At 60.1% G+C, this 20,636-nt stretch overlaps 1 protein-coding gene across 1 annotated transcript; it reads left to right on the top strand.

Annotated features, from left to right (window-relative positions):
• Window positions 1-5,004: 5,004 nt before the first annotated feature.
• CD276 (CD276 molecule) lies at window positions 5,005-20,490 on the top strand (the record flags this gene model as incomplete). Its single annotated transcript, XM_040077485.1, has 3 exons — window positions 5,005-5,111; window positions 17,951-18,074; window positions 20,123-20,490. Coding segments are annotated over exons 1-3 (540 nt in total), but the record flags the coding sequence as incomplete, so codon positions are not given.
• Window positions 20,491-20,636: the final 146 nt, after the last annotated feature.

Raw genomic sequence — 20,636 nt, 5'->3', positions numbered from 1 at the left:
TTCCAGGGGCAGCCACAGCTGCTCTGGGAGCTCCATCCCAGGGCCTCCCCACCCTCACAGGGAAGAATTTCTTTGCTTTGCCTCACTTGGACTCACCTTTTTTTGAATGTGTTCTGGGCCAGGGCAGGGCTCAAACCGAGTCCAGCACAAAAGTCCTCTTTTTCAGCTACTCTCAGGGCTGAGAAACCCTGGATAACATCAGATAATGCTCCCAGGGCGGCTTGCCAGGAAAACAGCGATCCCAAAAGGTAACTCCGACCTGATTAATGGGTATTCATCTCCCCAAAGGCACAATGGCAGCTGCAGAACGACATTAACCCCATCAGATAACATCGGGGTGAGGCACCACGGAGGCTCCGCGCCTCATTCACGCCCTGCTGCACAGGTGACCCCTTCAGTTTTCGTCCTAGACGGCCAGGAAATAAATTTAAACTGAACAAAACCCCCATGCTCTGAGAGATGAGAGAAGGGAGAGCTTGTAAAATCACACAGTGACATGCTCTGAGGGAGGAGAGTCAAAGGCAAAGCCGCTTAAAAAAACCCCAACAACAACAACAACAACAAATTAAAGATCTCAGGGTAGACGTAAAAATCCCCTAGATGTCTTTTTTTTCCTCAGCAGAAAGCTGAGCTGACACTTCCCAATCCCGTGGGCAGTGGCAGCTGGGTTGCTCGCAGCCTCCTCCCCGTGCTCGCTGCTCCTGTCGGCAGCGGTCAGCCTGGAGTCGCCCCGCGGTTTCCTCCCGGAGCACAAATGGCTTTCCATGCAAAACAAACGCGTGACACGAGGGGAGATTCGGGGCACGGTGGTTTGGAATGCAAACACGGAGTCCGGGCGGGAATCTCGGCAGGGCTGAGATCAGCTCGGTTATGACAGAAAGCTGAAGTTTGCCTGACCTTATTTTCCGCAGGGAAGGAGCCAGAGGGACGCAAATCGAACTGTTTTTCCCCCCCCTCCCTCCTCTCTGACCCAGCCCAACATTATTTGTCTCCATCTTCATCCAGCTCAGCCACAATGTAATGTTTTTCTCCACCCAATTTTTTAGGGAACGGGGTCCGATAACTCAGCCGTTCCCTGACCTCATTACCCCGAGGGAAGGGATAACTTTTGTTGGGAGCAGCTCCCTCCAGCCACGGGCAGGGGCAGCTGAGCTACACCCCAGCTTGCTCCTGGGTGCCAGTGAGGGTCTCCGGGAAGGCGCAGGAGGAAAACTTGGAACATCTGGAGGAATTTTCAGGATGTGGCTGATGCGGCAGGAGCAGACGGCAGGTGGCACCCCTGGATTAGCACAGGGCTGGGCACTGCCTCTCTTCCTGCAGTCTTCCTCTCCTCCCTGAGGAGAAAAGCAGGGCCTTGGGCTCTTGCGGTGCCTGCAGGGACAGCCCCGTGTCCTGGGGTGTTCCTCACGGCACACTCGGGCTGTTCCCGTGGCGTTTCAGTAGCCTGCGGTGTGGCTTTGGACACGGCGTGCCCTTGTGGGGCAGCAGGGAGGGCTCTTCTCCCACCGGGATGGGAAGGAAAGGGAACAACGCCGCGGCTGGCAGGGAGGGAGAGCAGCCAGGAGTCCCCACATCCTGCACCAGATAGGCTGGAAATACCAATCCATAGCTCAGGATCAACCCCAGAGAGGGCACCCAGGACTGACAGAGCCAGGGGCACAAACCCGGCGTGAGCTCAAGCTGGGAGATCAATCCAGGCCGGGATTCAGATCCCTGGGCAGAGCCAGGGGCACAAACCAGGCCTGAGCTCAAGCTGGGAAATCAATCCAGGCCAGGATTCAGATCCCTGGGCAGAGCCAGGGGCACAAACCAGGCCTGAGCTCAAGCTGGGAGATCAATCCAGGCCGGGATTCAGATCCCTGGGCAGAGCCAGGGGCACAAACCAGACCTGAGCTCAAGCTGGGAAATCTTATAAGCTGGGAAAGCTTAAAAGGGTTCCTAAGCCTGTGGGTGGGAATGGCACCCTAGTGGAACAGGGATGAACTCAGGAGCAGCCTGAGTGTCCCGTGGCACCAGGATTCCCTCCTGGCCCCTGTCCCACATGGTGTCTGTCCCTAAGGGGTCACTCTGGGGTGCTCTGGGGACAGGACCTGTGCCAGCCTCTCTGCTCTCCTGACCAGGGACAGGCCCCAGGGCATGGCTGGAGCTGTGCCAGGGAGGGTCAGATGGGACAGCAGGGAAAGGTTCTTCCCCAGAGGGTGCTGGGCACTGCCCAGGCTCCCCAGGGAATGGGCAGGGTCCCAAGGCTGCCAAGAACAGGGTGGGATTGTTGGGGTGTCTGTGCAGGGCTGGCGGTCGGACTGATGATCCCAATGGGTCAGTTCCCATCAGCCTATTCTGTGATTCCATGATTCCCTCCTGGCTCCTGGCTCTGGTCCCACACGATGTGGGGTCACTGTGGTGTGCCCAGGGCTGGTTTGGGCTCTGGGGACAGCTCCCAGCCACAGCCATTGATGGGAGCAGTGCTGTCGTGGCCATCACTGAGCACAGGATTCCCGCCTGGTTCCTGTCCCACAGGTTGTGGGGTCACTGTGGTGTGCCCAGGGCTGGTTTGGGGTTGGGGACAGGTCCCAGCCACAACCATCGACGGGAACTGTGCTGTCCTGGCCATCACTGAGCACAGGATTCCCGCCTGGTTCCTGTCCCACAGGTTGTGGGGTCACTGTGGTGTGCTCAGGGCAGGTTTGGGGTTGGGGACAGGTCCCAGCCCCAGCCATGCAGGGGAGCAGTGCTGTCCTGGCCATCACTGAACACAGGATTCCCTCCTGGTTCCTGTCCCACACGATGTGGGGTCACTGTGGTGTGCCCAGGGCTGGTTTGGGCTCTGGGGACAGCTCCCAGCCGCAGCCATCGATGGGAGCGGTGCTGTCCTGGCCATCACTGAGCACAGGATTCCCTCCTGGTTCCTGTCCCACACGGTGTCTGTCCCTAAGGATCACTGTGGGGTGCCCAGGGCTGGTGTGGGCTCTGGGGACAGCTCCCAGCCGCAGCCATCGATGGGAGCGGTGCTATCTCAGCCCTCATCGAGCGGCCAGCGCCGCCCCAGGGCGCAGGCGGCCAGGCAGAAAGGCCGATAATCCATCTGCCTAAAGAGCAGTGATTAACATGAAATGAAGACAATGAGCTGCGATCAGCGTGGCAGTGACAGAGGGGACAGCCGGGAGGTCACTGCCGAGCCGGCACGGGACCGCACTGTGCCGCTTTTCACGTCTCTTGTGGGGGATGTTTCTTTTCCCCAGCCCCTGCAGCTCATCCTTCAGCAGCTGAATTCAGATGAACGCTGTCAGTTGGCCTTGGCAGTGATAAATATAATTTTCTAGTCCTGCGTGCAGCAGGTTGCGTTAGCCGGGCTGGCTCTGGCGCTAATGACTCAGCGTTCTCTGCTGCCCTGGGGCAAACTCGCTTGATGCAATAAAAGTGATTTAATGAAACCTGAGCCTCCCTCGAGAGCGGGACACCTAAAATAAACCCCAGGGATGAGAAAGAACAGGGGGGCACTGATATATTTTAATGGCCTTGAGCAGCTTTACCCCCACCCGCCCACCCAGGCACCCTCTGCTGTCGCTCCGTGTAAGCCCAGCCCCAGGGAGCTGTTCTTGGTTTGAGCTGCAGTGTGCTGAATCTGGCCTGGTTTGGGCTTCCAGCCCGGGAAGGGGCCATTTTCATCCCCTGGAAGGACATGGACAGGGTGCAAACTGTCCCAAAATTTAAGTGTGATGCACAACCCAGGTCCAAAAACCTTCTCCCGCTGGCTGGGGGTTACCCAAACCCCAGAGCCATCTAGGGCAGCCCAAAATCGTTGTTATAAACCCCCCAAAAGCGGAGTCAGGCTGGGGCTGTGCTGCTCAGTGCCACATTTTGGGGTGTCCCGTGCAGAGCCAGCAGCTGGGTTTGGCTGATCCTTCCAGCTCAGGATATTCCACGCTTCTGTGCCCCACTAAGGCCTGGAAATTGGTTAAATTGGGAGAATTGGGGATTTTTGGCTTTGCATATGTTGGGGACAATGTTTGGCCTTCAGGTCCCCGAGAAACAAGCTGAGGAAATTGCAGAGGAGAGGATTGCGAAGAGCTGGATGCACACGGTAAAAGAAATGCAATTTATGAAGAGAAGACTTTTTTTCTCAACAGGAGAAAATGAACAAGAGTGAGTGACCAGACTGGGCTGAATATCCCGACTATTTCACCTCCTACAGCTCAGAGGAGTGACAGGAGGGGAGGTTTAATTGATGGCAAACATTAAAGCTGGTGCCGAATTCTCCAGCCTGGGTAGGAGAGACTTTTATAGCAGGGAACACAGCAGCATTGTGAAAGATGATTGTGATTCTTTGGGCATTTCTGGGTTAGATTGCAGCAAAATTGAAGGGAAAAAAAAGAAAAAAAAAAAGGCAATTTTGCTTTAATCAACTCTCTAACAAAGCCCCAACATAGTGAAGAGCAGAAGGCATCAGAAGATAGGAAATTGTCAGCCTTGCTGGAGCCGAAAGATAAGATTGTACTCCCTCCAGCTACTCTGAGAGAGGATAAATTACCCATGGGGGCAATTCAGAGAGAAAATAATATACGATTAAAGTTGTTTGAATTACACTTTTAGGGAAGCACGAGCACAGGAACGAAACGGCCTCGGTGGAAAGGCTGAAACCTCCTTCCCATGTGCTTCTAGAAAGCAGAACTAGGAGGGGGAAAAATCACAAACTTTGGGGAAAAAAATGATAAATTGGGCATGACAACCCTAGAGAAGAGCAAAGGATTGTCTCTGTGAGGGACCCTGGAGGGAGATGCCGAGCCTGGGGCTGTGTGCAGGGGAAGAGAAGCAGCTCCGGGCTCGCCAGGAGCCAGAGGCAGGGCTGGGAAAGGCTGGAGAGAGGCAGCAGGGCTGGAAATCTCATCCCTGCGGGTCCCTGCGGCAGCTTTGCCTCTCCAAATCCGGGGGAGGGTGTGGAGCAGGGCTGGGCTCCAGCAGGAGCAGGGCTGGAGAGGCTGTGCAGCTGCACCGGGAGCAGCTCTCACCCTCTGCCCCCAGCCCGGGGGCTGCAGCGCTCGCCGCTGCTCCCTGAGATCACGGGAATGCCTTCCAAGCTTCGGGAAAACCCCGCCGGCGTTCGGGGAAAGCAGGTGGGTGCGGAGGTTATTTCGGGCTTTGCCGACACGTGCCCTTCTCTGGGCTCTGTTTGAGCAAACAAGCCCAGTGTAAAGGTTAACGAAGGCTCTGCGTTTCCGTGGCTAGCTGTCCTGCGTGTCCCCCAGCTCCCGAGGGGATCTGTGCCCCATGCCCGGGCAGCCCCAGCGCTCCCCCAGCAGCGGGTGGGAGCAGCCAGCTGACGGCGAGCGGGGATCTCCTGCGAGCTGGGAGAAGCTGGAGCTTCCCGTGCCGCCAGGTCCCCTCCGGAGCTGCCCTCCGGAGCCTGCGAGGGGCAGGGCCCGCAGATGGCGTGGGCAGGGCTGGCACCTTGGGCACCGTGCCCTTGGCACGCTGCCATGGGACAGCTGCGCTGAGGAGCTGCGAGCAGCAGCCGCAGACGAGCTCCTGCGGTCGCCACATTCCCCCTCCCGTGCTGGCAGCTGCCTCGGAGGAAGGGGGAGTGAGGAGGAGGGTGGTGCTGAGGTGGAGGAGCCTCTTTGGGAAGGGCTTTTCTTGGAAAAAAAGGCTCCTTGCTGTGCGCCACAAGGTGGGCTCCAAAAATACGTGAGCCTGGAGATGTGGTGTGCTCAGAGTGGTGGGCTCCAAAAATACGTGAGCCTGGAGATGTGGTGTGCTCAGAGTGGTGGGCTCCAAAAATACGTGAGCCTGGAGATGTGGTGTGCTCAGAGTGGTGGGCTCCGAAAATACGTGAGCCTGGAGATGTGGTGGGCTCAGAGTGGTGGGCTCCAAAAATACGTGAGCCTGGAGATGTGGTGGGCTCAGAGTGGTGGGCTCCAAAAATACGTGAGCCTGGAGATGTGGTGTGCTCAGAGTGGTGGGCTCCAAAAATACGTGAGCCTGGAGATGTGGTGTGCTCAGAGTGGTGGGCTCCAAAAATACGTGAGCTTGGAGATGTGGTGTGTTCAGAGTGGTGGGCTCCAAAAATACGTGAGCCTGGAGATGTGGTGTGCTCAGAGTGGTGGGCTCCGAAAATACGTGAGCCTGGAGATGTGGTGTTGTCAGAGTGGTGGGCTCCAAAAATACGTGAGCCTGGAGATGTGGTGGGCTCAGGGTGGTGGGCTCTGAAAATACGTGAGCCTGGAGATGTGGTGGGCTCAGAGTGGTGGGCTCCGAAAATACGTGAGCCTGGAGATGTGGTGTGCTCAGAGTGGTGGGCTCCGAAAATACGTGAGCCTGGAGATGTGGTGTGCTCAGAGTGGTGGGCTCCGAAAATACGTGAGCCTGGAGATGTGGTGTGCTCAGAGTGGTGGGCTCCAAAAATACGTGAGCCTGGAGATGTGGTGTGCTCAGAGTGGTGGGCTCCAAAAATACGTGAGCCTGGAGATGTGGTGTGCTCAGAGTGGTGGGCTCCGAAAATACGTGAGCCTGGAGATGTGGTGTGCTCAGAGTGGTGGGCTCCAAAAATACGTGAGCCTGGAGATGTGGTGTGCTCAGAGTCAGCCGCTCCGCGAGCAGCAGCGCGGGGGTTATTCCATCTCCAGGCTTCGTTCCCGTTGGATCAACCCTTCCCCACCGCTGCAGGAGCTGGCTGCCGTGGCACAGGTGGTGGCAGGGCTGGAGCTGCTGGAGCAGGACTAGCTGCCTGGCTCCTGCTGAATTCCCAGCCAAGCCTCCAGCTTGTTTCTCACTTCGAGGGTTCGGTAGTGCATTCCTGGGGAGAGGAGGGACAGGCACACGCTGCTTTCCTGGGAAACTGGGCTGGAGGGGGATCCAGGGGGTGTCCAACAGCGGGGACACTGGTGCCCGTTCTTTGGGGATGTGTCCATGTGTCCGTGTGTCCATGTGCAGTCTGGCCACAGGATGTGCAGCAGGATGTGCCTCTGGAGCACGGGGATGCTGTGTGGGACAGAGCAGTGTGTCCATGTGTCCCTGTGTCCATGTGTCCGTGTCTCCCTGTGTCTATATATCCATGTGTCCATGTGTCCCTGTGTCCCTGTCTCCCTGTGTCCATGTGTCCCTGTGTCCCTGTCTCCCTGTGTCCATGTCTCCCTGTGTCCATGTGTCCCTGTGTCTGTGTGTCCCTGTGTCCATGTGTCCCTGGGTCCCTGTGTCCCTGTCTCCCTGTCTCCCTGTGTCCATGTGTCCCTGTCTCCCTGTGTCCATGTGTCCATGTGTCCCTGTCTCCCTGTGTCCATGTGTCCCTCTGTCCCTGTGTCCGTGTGTCCCTGTGTCCATGTCTCCCTGTCTCCCTGTGTCCATATGTCCCTGTGTCCCTGTGTCCGTGTGTCCATGTGTCCCTGTCTCCCTGTGTCCCTGTGTCCATGTGTCCCTGTCTCCCTGTGTCCATGTGTCCCTGTGTCCCTGTGTCCCTGTGTCCCTGTGTCCCTGTCTCCCTGTGTCCATGTGTCCCTGTCTCCCTGTCTCCCTGTGTCCCTGTGTCCCTGTGTCCGTGTGTCCCTGTGTCCCTGTGTCCGTGTGTCCCTGTCTCCCTGTCTCCCTGTGTCCATGTCTCCCTGTGTCCCTGTGTCCCTGTGTCCGTGTGTCCCTGTGTCCCTGTGTCCGTGTGTCCCTGTCTCCCTGTCTCCCTGTGTCCATGTCTCCATGTCTCCCTGTGTCCGTGTGTCCCTGTGTCTATATGTCCATATGTCCATATGTCCATGTGTCCCTGTCTCCCTGTCTCCCTGTCTCCCTGTGTCCCTGTCTCCCTGTGTCCCTGTATCCCTGTGTCCCTGTGTCCGTGTGTCCCTGTGTCCCTGTGTCCGTGTGTCCCTGTGTCCCTGTCTCCCTGTGTCCATGTCTCCATGTCTCCCTGTGTCCGTGTGTCCCTGTGTCTATATGTCCATATGTCCATATGTCCATGTGTCCCTGTGTCCCTGTGTCCCTGTCTCCCTGTCTCCCTGTCTCCCTGTCTCCCTGTCTCCCTGTCTCCCTGTCTCCCTGTGTCCCTGTGTCCGTGTGTCCCTGTGCAGCAGGATGTGCCTCTGCAATCTCTCCTGGCACACGGCGAGCTCTGCCAGGCCCTGTGTGATCCTGGTGGCACCTCCCGGGCAGGAGCTGATCTCCGGAGGATCCTGGGATGTGCCTGGATCACAGGATCCGCCAGTGGGGCGTGGGAAGGGACCTCGCACCCTCCCTGCCACGCGGACGTGGGCACTGCCCAGGTGTTTGCCCTGCCCGGCTGCCCCCAGACGAGTTTGTTTGTTGTAGCAGTGCAGGGTTTGTAGTTTATTGAAGAAAAACCCTCAAGGAAAGGCTTTAGAGATAACAGCTCTTTTTTCCCTGAACTCCGAAGGGGATGAAAGCCACGATCTTGCAGAGGTGTTGCTGGGCTGAAGCAAAGCCTGGTGACTTTTCTCTGATAAGAAAATACCTGGCTGATATTTACAGATAGCTGGGCTGCTCTGAGCTGAATTCATTTCCTGGGAGATCAAAATGCTGCTCATGCTTTGGGACTGGAACAGGAACCTCTGGCTCCTGCCTGCTGTTGTGGGGATTTCTCTGGCCTCAGGTTTGCCGGGTGCGATGCTCCTGCTGCTTCCAGGCCGGCTGCAGGGGGTGAAGCTGGCAGAGCACAGAGGGGTGATGCCTTTGAGGGAGAAAGTCTCGTATTTCTTAAATTTGATGGGGGAAAAATCCACCTTTTTTGCCTTCTCCCTGCTGTCCTTGCTGGATGTGTGGTGCTGGTGAATCCCAGCCCAGAGGTGTTGGGTGCTGGTGGCAGCAAAGCTAGGGGGGGGAGGATGTGGGAACGAAGCAGGAGGAAAGAAGGAAAACGACCTCATTTTCCATTCCTGGAGGAGGGAAGGGCTCTCCAAGGGCCTGGGGCACAGCTGCCTCCTCATCCCTTCATGCCTCGCAGGCAGCTGGAATAGAGGAGCTTTTCATCCTGCAGGCTGTGGAAAAACCTCTGTGAACGGGGCCCCGGCCTCTCCCTGCCCCTGGGGAAGCGAGGAGCAGGGAATGACGTGGTTTGGGGTGCAGACACACATCCCCCGAGCCCAGGCTGGGAGAAAACCCCGGTGGGAATGGCTGATCACACCCAGGAGCTCGCTGGAGCTGGGGGAGGCACCCGGGGCAAGGGCTGCTCCCTGGGCTGCTGTGAATTTCATGGTGTTTTAAAAAATCCCCTCCTGGGGCTGGCTGAGGGCCGGGCACAGCTGGCAGGAGCTGTCCTTGGCACGCACACGGCTCGGGAAAGCTCTCCCGAGCCTTTTCTGGGAATGCAGAGCTCACCCTGAGCTCACCCTGCCTCACTGCCCCTTGCAGGCCCCTCAGGGCAAATTTTGGCCAAAACAAGTAAAGGTGGTCACATTGTCCCTGTTCCCGCTTCCCAGTGCATATTCCCAGTTCTTCCCTCGCACCAGAGCTCTCTGGTTGGAATCTGGGGAGCTGGCCCCAATAAATTGTTGATATTTCAGTTAATTCAGTGGGATTAGTTCATCCGCACTGTGGGAGCATCCCAGACCTCTGGCACTTCTGGCTCTTGGCATCCTGGGTCCTCTCCAGATTTGGGGATGGATAGAACCTCCGTGGATTCAGGGTTTTCTGGGGCTGGTGTGACCTGAGGGACAGCTGAAGGCTCGGAGCCCTCACCCCGGGAGGCAGTGGGGCCGTGCTGGGTGTGGCTTTGGGAAGGAGAGGGATGGAGCTGCAGGAGCAGGGCTCAGCCACACCTGCGAGCTCATCCCCTTTCCATCAGGATGGTCCTGCCCCTGGAGCCCGCTCTGGCCTCGGGAACGGCCTTGGGGAAAGGCTGAGCTGTGCCCAGAGCAGCGTGTGCCACAGCGCAGCCCTGAGTGACTCCATCCAGCCCTGCCCCTGCATCCCAGCGCGGCCACATCCCAGGAATGCCAGCTCTGTCCCTCCTGAGCCAGCAGGACTGGGCTTATCCAGAGGCAGCCTCAGCAAAAAGAGGCCCAGGCTGGGGTTGTTTTCTCCTGGTGCCGGCTCCCAGCTCTGCCCCGTGGTTCAAAAGCCTCCAAAGCCCCTTCCTGCCGCTCCACATCCTTTGGGTTTGGCTCTGGGATGTTCCTGGCGCTCCTTGGAGGAGCCAGGGCTGGTTTATGGAGTTTCCCCTGTGTCCAAGGCTCCTGCAGTGGACAACCACGTGAATCCAGCTTTCAGAGGGATGATCAGGATGGAACAGGAACAAATCCTGGCTTTCCCCTGGATCCCTGGCAGTGCCCCAGGCCAGGCTGGACGGGGCTTGGAGCACCCTGGGGCAGTGGGAGGTGTGGCAGGGGTGGCACTGGATGTGCTTTGAGGTCCCTCCCAACACAAACCATCCTGGGGTTCCCTGCGCTCGGCAGGTTTGAGGGATGGAAGTGGGATTTACTCTCTTACCCTGCCTCGTACCGGATCGGCCCTGGGTGCTGGATGCCCCGTGCTGGTGGGGAATTTGGGAATGAGCCTCCTGGGCACCACTAATTCCTGCATCCTCAACCAGAGCTGCGCAGCATTTCCATGGTGATAATGGCCAGGAGAAACAGCCCTGATTCCCAGAGCTGACCCTGGACCCCTCCTGGGGAGGCTCTGGATGTGTCCCTGCACCTCCCTCCTGCCCCCGATTGAATCCTGGCTCAGCACAGAATTCACCTTGCAAATTGCGGCCCCTTGCTTCGCCTTTCCCTGGATTTTTGAGTCATTATTATGCACATTTCTTCTCCCCGTACACCTGGGCTACTGCAGGGATTGAGGAAGGAAAATAAGCCACAAAGAACCACTCGGGATGGAAACATCCCCAAATGAAATTCCCCCCCCGGAAGCCATTTAATTGTTAATTACGAGCAGACCCACCAGCAGCACGGATTTTAATCCTGAGCATGTTTTGGTGGCAAAAACCTGCCTTTGTTTCCAAGCTTCTTCATTTTTCCTGTTTTTTTTTTTTTTTTTCAGATTTTTTTCCTTTTTATTTTCTTTTTTGTTGTTTTGTTTGTTTGTTTGTTTGTTTGTTTGTTTGTTTTGGGTTTATTTTTATTTTTTTGGTGTTTCTATTTAACACTCAGAAAGCTCCAGGGGCTCAGAGCTCCCTCTGTGCCTTCAAACGCCTCCAGGAGCAGAGGGAGCTCTTGTGGTTGAGAAATCGAAGCTGTGGCGCTGCCTTTACCAGCTGCACTGGTGGGAGAAGGGACAAAGCCAGGACGCTGGCAGCTGATGTATTTTCTGTGGGATTTGTGTCTTTTTCTTGGGTTCCACCTGTGGTTTCGGGGTGCTGAGGCTGGATGCTGGAGGGGCCTGTGGAGATGTGTGCCAGGCTCGTCCCCAGCAGCGTGGGCAGTGGGTGAGGGAGGGAATTCTGCCCTGCTCAGCTGAGACCTCACCTCAGAGCTGCCTCCAGCAGGACCTGGAGCTGCTGGAGTGAGTCCAGAGGAGGCCATGGAGCTGTTCCCAGGGTGGAGCCCCTCTGGGGCCAGGCTGGGAGAGCTGGGGGTGCTCACCTGGAGAGGAGAAGCTCCAGGGAGAGCTCAGAGCCCCTGGCAGGGCCTGAGGGGCTCCAGGAGAGCTGGAGAGGGACTGGGGACAAGGGATGGAGGGACAGGACACAGGGAATGGCTCCCACTGCCAGAGGGCAGGGATGGATGGGATATTGGGAATCAGGAATTGTTCCCTGGCAGGGTGGGCAGGCCCTGGCACAGGGTGCCCCTGGATCCCTGGAATTGTCCCAGGCCAGGCTGGACACTGGGACTTGGAGCACCCTGGGGTGATGGAAGGTGTCCCTGCCCGTGTCAAGAGCTGAGACGAGACAATCCTGAAGGTCCCTTCCAAGAAATCCTCTTGATTTTCAGGGCACGTCTGGGAATGGAGCACATGGCTCCCCATTTAGTCCCTTTTGAGGCGGGTCGGCCTCCCCCTGTCCCACCCCTGCTGCTGTCACCGTGGGTGCCCAGGTCACAGCACGCAGCCTTTCAGCACCTCCCTCACTGCAAAATCCTCCCCTGCCTGCCAGGGGAAAAAAAAACCAAACAAACATGGAATGGTTTAAACATAGCACGTCTGGGGTTATTTTAACTCGACTTTTAATTTTCAGCTCTCCAGCTTTGGGTGTTGCAGCTTTGCCCTGTAATCAAAAGGCCGAGGAGCTTCCTTTGCTCTGCAGCAAAGAAAGGCCCAAAGCACCCTCGTGGGTGTTCCCTTCCAGTGCCACGGCTCCCAAACTTTTGGGGTTTCCCCCGTTTTCCCCCAGCAGCACTCTCTGCCCAACACGCTGTGGGGAAATCATTAACCAGCATTTTCCCGGGAAGCAGCCCAGGCTCCACCTGGCAAATTCCAGCTGCTTTTTGTCCTCCCCAGAGGAGATGGCTCAGCCTTCCTGCCTGGTTCTGTGCACCTCGTCCCGAATCTGAGATCTCCAAAATCCCTGCTTCTGTGCACCCCGATCCCCTGGGGCTGTGTGTCCCAGCTTTGAGGGTTTCACCTGGCTCCATGCACCCCGTTTCCCCAGCCCTGTGCACTCCAACATTCCCTGTGTACCCCAACCCTCTGGAATGCCGTGTCCTGGTCCCCAGGCTCTGTCACCCCAACATCCCCCAGCCTGCTGTACCCTGCTCCCCTGGCTCCCTGCACCCCAAATCCCTGGCTCAGGGTGTACCCCAGTGCCCTCAGTGCACCCCAATCCCCCAGCTCTCTGCCCCCAATGCCTTGATGCAGCCTGTACCCCAATTCTCAGGCTCTGGACACCCCCAATCCCTCTGGCCTGCTGCTCCCCAACACTCACAGCTCTGTGAACCTCATTCCCCCAACCCCAGGCTCCTGAATCCCCCAGCCCTGTGCTCCCCAATCCCCAGGCTCCCCAACCCCCTGACTCACTGCTCCCCAGTCTCCCTACTCCCTGCTTCCCAGTCTCTCATGCTCCCCAACCCCCTGGCTCACTGCTCCCCAGTCTCCCTACTCACTGCTCCCCAGTCTCCAGGCTCCCCAATCCCCATTCCTGCTGCCTCCCCAGACCCCTTGCTCCCCTCTCCCGGCTCCCCAGTCCCCTGGCTCCCCTCTCCCTGCTCCAGGCTCCCCAATCCTCTCGCTCCCCTTTCCCGGCTCCCCAGTCCCCTGTCCCTGCTCCCTGCTTCCTGATCCCGGCCCCCCAATCCCCTCGTTCTCCTCCCCCTTGTCCCCTCTCCCGTGTGCCTGCTCCTGGCTTCCCTCTCCCCTGTCCCCTGTCCCCGTCCCCTCTCCGGTGTCCCCGCTGCAGGCTCCCCTGTCCCCTGTCCCCGTCCCCTCTCCGCTGTCCCCGCTGCAGGCTCCCCTGTCCCCTCTCCCCTGTCCCCTCTCCCCTGTCCCTGTCCCCTCTCCGGTGTCCCCGCTGCAGGCTCCCCCGTCCCTGTCCCTCTCCCCTGTCCCTGTCCCCTGTCCCCTGTCCCCGTCCCCTCTCCGCTGTCCCCGCTGCAGGCTCCCCTGTCCCTGTCCCTCTCCCCTGTCCCCTGTCCCCTGTCCCCTGTCCCCTGTCCCCTGTCCCTGTCCCCTGTCCCCTGTCCCCGTCCCCTCTCCGGTGTCCCCGCTGCAGGCTCCCCCGTCCCCTGTCCCCTGTCCCCGTCCCCTCTCCGCTGTCCCCGCTGCAGGCTCCCCCGTCCCCTGTCCCCTGTCCCTGTCCCCTCTCCGCTGTCCCCGCTGCAGGCTCCCCCGTCCCCTCTCCCCTGTCCCTGTCCCTGTCCCTCTCCCCTGTCCCCGTCCCCTCTCCGCTGTCCCCGCTGCAGGCTCCTCCCGCGCCGTTCCCGGCAGGAAGCAGCCGCAGCCAATCGAGCCGGGGCCGCCGCCCGCTGCCCTCGCTGCCTCCGCCGCCGGCCCGGTGAGTGCCGGGGGCCCGGGGGGCGGCCCGGGGGGTGCGGGGTCCGCCGGGGAGCGGGGCTGTCCCGCAGCTGCCCCCCCGGCCGGAGCCGCCCCGCCGCCGCCGCCCCTCCCGCGGGCCGCGGCTCGGCTCCGGGCGGGGTTCCGGGACGGATGGAGGGAGAAAGGGAGGGAGGGAGGAATGAATGGGGCTCCCCCGAGCCGGAGCAGGCGGGGCTGGGGGGCTCGGGGTGCCCCGCGGGGCTTGGGGGGCTGCGGGGATCCCCCCGGGACGGTGCGGGACGGTCCCGGGGCGCGGGCGGGGCCCCGCGGCGGGGGTGGGTGCAGGGAAGTTGGCACCCCGGGATGCTTGGGAATCCGATTGGAGCCGACCTCTCGGGTATCCGGGGCTGAACGCGCCCCGCGCGTGGGGCACGGTCCCGAGAGGAAGTGCTGGTTCCCCTTTTCCCCGCGCCGAGGCAAGGGATAACCCACCCACCCTTCCTCCGGGCCACTGGTGCATCCTCAATCCCAATCCCTTCCTCCCGGCATGGATCGCCACCAATCCTTGTCCCTTCCTTCCGTCAAGTATTGCACTCCAAATCCTCCTCCCTTCCTCCTTCCCAGTATTGCACCCCAAATCTTCGTCCCTTCCTCCTTCCCAGTATTGCTCCCCAAATCCTCCTCCCTTCCTCCTTCCCAGTATCACCCCAAATCCTCATCCCTTCTTCCTGCCAGGTGTCACCCCGAATCCTCGTCCCTTCCTAACCCCAGACACCGCAGCCCGAATCCCCGATGGGGTTTGGGGGCTGTATCCCATCTTTCCACACGCCCATCCCCACGGAGTCCCAAGTGAGGGATTGCTGCTGCGTGCCCAGAAATTGAGCAGGAACCAAAAATAGTCCGGAGCAGAGCCGGGCTCTTGGCTGGAGCAGAGGGGCAGAGGAGGGGCTGACCCAGGCACCCCGAAACCTGGGATCGAGCTGGACTGGGAGGCAAGGAGTTCTCCCTGGATCCGTAGGTGTTTCCTTGACACCTCAGGGTGATCATTTGGCCGTGGATAATTTGGGGATTATAAAAAAATAGGGAACGGGTGACGTATGGTTCCCGGGGGATTTAATTATTGCTTGGGTTTCCGGAGGGTTCAGCCATCCCTGGCACGAGCGCATCCCCCTTCCAAGGGGAGCTTTTGTGGGATTCCTTATATCCCGACTTGAGCTCGGGTCTTTTGTCCTTGGATCCCACCCCAGGCCTGGGGAAACTGAGTCACGGCACGGCGACGCTCCGGACTGCAGCAGGAGGGTTCCCGTGACAGCCCTGAGCCGGCCTGGCAGGAACTGTGGGTCACCAAACCTGGAAAAGAGGATTTGTTTAACATCCCCAGGAAAAGGGAAGGATTCCGAGGGGGGTGAGTCAGGGTTTCCCTCTCACCCGTTCCCACCGGGGCTCCCTCCTTCCCGGCTGGGAAAAGTCAGGGATAATGCTCGAGAAAAAACCTGGATAATTTGCTTTGCCTCGTGCTTGGGAGGGAAGGAGAGGGGAAGCCCTCTTAGGGTTCTTGGGGTAGAAATGGGCCTTGGTTTCCCTCATTCCCTGTACCCATTTCCCCCTTTGTGCCTCAGTTTCCCCCATTCCCTGTGCATCAGTTTCCTGTTGTGCCTCAGTTTCCCCCATTCCCTGTGCATCAGTTTCCTGTTGTGCCTCAGTTTCCCCCATTGCCTGTATCGGTTTTCCCCTTTTTACCTCAGTTTCCCGTATCCCCTGTGCCCCAGTTTCCCCCATTCCCTGTACCCGTTTCCCCTCGTGCCTCAGTTTCCCCTCGTGCCTCAGTTTCCCCTCGTGCCTCAGTTTCCCCCGTGGCAGCCAAGCCCAGCCGCCCTTTGGCGCTGCCGTTTCCCCGGCTGAAGGGGATTTAGGGGGTGAGGCCGAAGTTGTTCCTGCTGCACCCCAGGAAAGCGGTGCCGTGACCCCACAGATGTGGCAGTGCCAGGGGCTGCGGGCGGGGCAGCGGGACCCGGGGACAGAGAGGGGACAGGGAGGGGACAGGGCGGGACCCTGGGGTGGGATGGGACAGGACACAGGGACAGGGGACAGGACACAGCAGGACCCTGGGGTGGGATGGGACAGGGACATGGGGACAGGGTCAGGACACAGCGGGACCCTGTGAGGTGCTGGGACAGGGGCACAGGGACACAGGGACAGGGACAGGGACAGGACACAGCAGGACCCTGGGGTGGGATGGGACAGGGACATGGGGACAGAGATGGGACACAGCAGGACCCTGCGATGTGCTGGGACAGGGACACGGGGAGGGGACAGGGGACAGCAGGACCCTGGGATGTGCTAGGACAGGGACACAGGGACACGGGGACAGGGAGGGGACAGGGGTCAGGACCCCGGGATGTGCTGGGACAGGGACACAGGAACAGGGAAGGGGCACTGTGAGACCCTGGGATGTGCTAGGACAGGGACACGGTGACACAGGGACACAGGGACAGGGAGGTGACAGGGACAGGACACAGCGGGACCCTGCGATGTGCTGGGACAGGGGGACAGGGAAGGGACACTGTGGGACCCTGCGATGTGCTGGGACAGGGACACAGCGACACGGGGACAGGGAGGGGACACGCAGTGTCGCCGCTGTCCGGAGCTCATTCCTGCCGCCAGAGGAGTCACGCGGGATCCTCGGGAATCCAGCGGCGCCGGGCGCTCTGCCCTCACCTTCCCCACATCCAGCTCCGCTTGAATTCCCCCTTTTTCCGGGAATGTCCCATCCCGGGGATTTTCCTGCCGCGAGCAGGGATGAGCCTCGCTGCCCCGGAGCGCTCCCCGTTGGGTTTGGAGCTGAATTCCGGCCCCTGGGAGCGAGCTGGCTCCTCTTGGAGCGGGGGGATGGAACGGCCCGGCGCTGCGGGGAAACGCTGGGAAAGACAGGAACAAAAGGGGAGGAGGAGAAGCGGCGGCGGGGAAGGGAAGAGCTCACGTGGCTTCCCCGGGGCACGGCCGCCGCCTCCGGGGCTGCCGGGTGCGGGAATGCGGCGATCCCGTGGCCCGTGCCAGGCTGGAGCTGAGCCCCTTCCCGTGGGTTGTGAGCGGGTGGGTGCTCCCCGGGAATGGCCGGTGTGGGATCCCCGGGAATGGCCGGTGTGGGATCCCCGGGAATGGCCGGTGTGGGATCCCCGGGAATGGCTGGTGAGGGATCTCCAGCCTGGTGAGGGATCCCCAGGAATGGCCGGTGTGGGATCCCTGGGAATGGCCGGTGAGGGATCCCAGGGGATGGCTGGTGTGGGATCCCTGGGAATGGCTGGTGAGGGATCCCTGGGAATGGCCGGTGAGGGATCCCCGGGAATGGCCGGTGAGGGATCCCTGGGAATGGCTGGTGAGGGATCCCTGGGAATGGCTGGTGAGGGATCCCCGGGAATGGCTGGTGAGGGATCCCTGGGGATGGCTGGTGTGGGATCCCAGGGAATGGCCGGTGAGGGATCCCCGGGAATGGCTGGTGAGGGATCCCTGAGGATGGCTGGTGAGGGATCCCTGGGAATGGCTGGTGTGGGATCTCAGGGAATGGCTGGTGTGGGATCTCAGGGAATGGCTGGTGAGGGATCCCAGGGAATGGCCGGTGAGGGATCCCTGGGAATGGCTGGTGTGGGATCCCTGGGGATGGCTGGTGAGGGATCCCTGGGGATGGCTGGTGTGGGATCCCTGGGGATGGCTGGTGAGGGATCCCTGGGAATGGCAGGTGAGGGATCCCTGGGAATGGCTGGTGAGGGATCCCTGGGAATGGCTGGTGAGGGATCCCTGGGAATGGCCGGTGTGGGATCCCTGGGAATGGCTGGTGAGGGATCCCTGGGAATGGCCGGTGTGGGATCCCTGGGAATGGCTGGTGTGGGATCCCCGGGAATGGCCGGTGAGGGATCCCTGGGAATGGCTGGTGAGGGATCCCTGGGAATGGCTGGTGTGGGATCCCTGGGGATGGCTGGTGAGGGATCCCCAGGGAATGGCCGGTGTGGGATCCCTGGGAATGGCTGGTGAGGGATCCCTGGCCTGGTTCCCTTCCCTTGCTCTGTCCCTCCTTCCCAGCAGCATCCCGGCGTTTCCTTGTGTTTTCCCTCAGCTCGGGCTTCCCAGAGAGGATCCTCCCCGCCAGGATTCCCGGGGCCGTGCCCGCCCCCGCCTCCTCATCCCGTCTTTCCTGCTGCCGAGGATGCTCTTCCCGCTGCTGGTGCTGGCGCTGGCGGGTGAGTGGGGCTGGGGGCCGGGTGGCAGCAGCGCCCAGGGGTGTCCCCAGCGCCACCCGCGGTGGCAGCTCCCGGCCGGCTCTGGTCTCCGAGCAGGGGATGCCTCCTTCCTCCTGGGAGGGCTCAATCCTGACGGATTCCTCTTCCCGGGAGAGCTGCTGGCAGTGCCGCTGCAGCTCCGGCCCGGCTGGGCCTGGCCTTTGTTTCCATCGGGCCGGAGCCGAGGCGCAGGGACGTGCCCGGAGCCAGGCCGGCTGCCCTGTGCCCTTTTCCTGCCGGCTGCCCGTCTGCGATCCGGGCACGCCTCATCCCGCACTCCTCATCCTCCCAGCACGGGATCCGCACGGAAAATCCCTGTCCCATCCCTGCCCTCACCCCCTGCGGGACGTGTTTGCCATGGGATGGGCTGGAAACGTTCCATGGAACTGGGACGTGCTGGAATCATTCCATGGCACTGGGACGTGCTGGAATCATTCCATGGCACTGGGATGGGGCTGGAATCATTCCATGGCACTGGGATGTGCTGGAATCATTCCATGGCACTGGGATGTGCTGGAATCATTCCATGGAACTGGGACGTGCTGGAATCATTCCATGGCACTGGGACGTGCTGGAATCATTCCATGGCACTGGGATGTGCTGGAATCATTCCATGGCACTGGATGAGCTGGAATCATTCCATGGAAATGCAATTGGTTGGAATCATTCCATGGCACTGGGATGGGCTGGAAACATTCCATGGAACTGGGATGTGCAGGAATCCTTCCCTGGCACTGGGATTGGTTGGAATCATTCCATGGCACTGGGATTGGTTGGAATCATTCCATGGCACTGGGATGTGCTGGAATCATTCCATGGCACTGGGATGGGGCTGGAATCATTCCATGGCACTGGGATGTGCTGGAATCATTCCATGGCACTGGGATGTGCAGGAATCATTCCATGGCACTGGGATGGGGCTGGAATCATTCCATGGCACTGGGATGTGCTGGAATCCTTCCATGGCACTGGATGAGCTGGAATCATTCCATGGGACTGGGATGGGGCTGGAATCATTCCATGGCACTGGGATGTGCTGGAATCATTCCATGGCACTGGGATGTGCTGGAATCATTCCATGGCACTGGGATGGGGCTGGAATCATTCCATGGCACTGGGATGGGGCTGGAATCATTCCATGGCACTGGATGAGCTGGAATCATTCCATGGCAGTGGGATGTGCAGGAATCATTCCATGGGACTGGGATGGGGCTGGAATCATTCCATGGAAATGCAATTGGTTGGAATCATTCCATGGGACTGGGATGGGGCTGGAATCATTCCATGGCACTTGGATTGGCTGGAATCCTTCCATGGCACTGGGATGAGCTGGAATCATTCCATGGCAGTGGGATGTGCAGGAATCATTCCATGGCACTGGGATGGGGCTGGAATCATTCCATGGCACTGGATGAGCTGGAATCATTCCATGGCACTGGGATGAGCTGGAATCATTCCATGGCGCTGGGATGGGCTGGAATCCTTCCATGGCACTGGGATGTGCTGGAATCATTCCATGGCACTGGGATTGGTTGGAATCATTCCATGGCACTGGGATGTGCTGGAATCATTCCATGGCACTGGATGTGCTGGAATCGTTCCATGGCACTGGGATTGGTCGGAATCCCGCTGTGCCGCTCCGGTTGGCACGGTGCTGGAGCGCTGGTGCCACCTAGCGCCTGCCGGCCCGGCCGGGGCTGGCTCCTCCTGGGGACCGTGTCCCCACCGCTGCCACCCGCTGTCGTGTCACCGTGGGGACAATCCGTGCTCCCAGTGCACCTTCGGGTGCCCAAGGATGCTCCTGGCAGCTGAAGGTGCTCCAGTTTGGTGCTGGATGTGGGATTGTCCCCTTCCAATCAGGGTGGCACGGCTGGGGACAGTCCTGAAGTGCCACCTGCCCGCATGTGACTCTCCATGGGCATCCCTCAATTTTCTTGGGCGCTATCCAGGCGGGAAATTCAGGAGTTGCTCCTGGAGGTGTCCCAGCGCGTCCTCGTGCCCTCCCGCAGGTGCCATGGAGATCCAGGTGCCGGAGGAGCCCGTGGTGGCCCTGTTTGGCCACGACGCCACCCTGCGCTGCTCCTTCTCGCCCGAGGCCAACTTCAGCCTGGCCGAGCTGAGCCTCATCTGGCAGCTGACGGACACCAAGCGCCTGGTGCACGGCTTCTCCGGGGGCCGCGACCGCCTGCAGGACCAGGGCCGCGGCTACGCCAACCGCACCGCGCTCTTCTACGACCAGCTGGCCCTGGGAAACGTCTCCCTGCTGCTGCGGCGCGTGGAGATCGCCGACGAGGGCAGCTTCACCTGCTTCGTGCGCGTGCGCGACTACAACAGCGCCGCCGTCACGCTGCAGGTGGCAGGTGAGGAGGAGGAGCAGCAAGAGGAGCAGGAGCAGGAGGAGGAGCAGGAGCAGGAGGAGGAGGAGCAGGAGGAGGAGCAAGAGGAGGAGGAGGAGGAGGAGCAGGAGGAGGAGGAGGAGGAGGAGCAGGAGCAGGAGCAAGAGGAGGAGGAGCAGGAGGAGGA

This window comes from Hirundo rustica, chromosome 13 (genome assembly GCF_015227805.2).
Source record: "Hirundo rustica isolate bHirRus1 chromosome 13, bHirRus1.pri.v3, whole genome shotgun sequence".
In the NCBI taxonomy this organism is placed as follows: domain Eukaryota; kingdom Metazoa; phylum Chordata; class Aves; order Passeriformes; family Hirundinidae; genus Hirundo; species Hirundo rustica.
The sequence above is the reverse complement of the archived record's forward strand: the minus strand, read 5'-3'. Positions and strand labels throughout refer to the sequence as shown.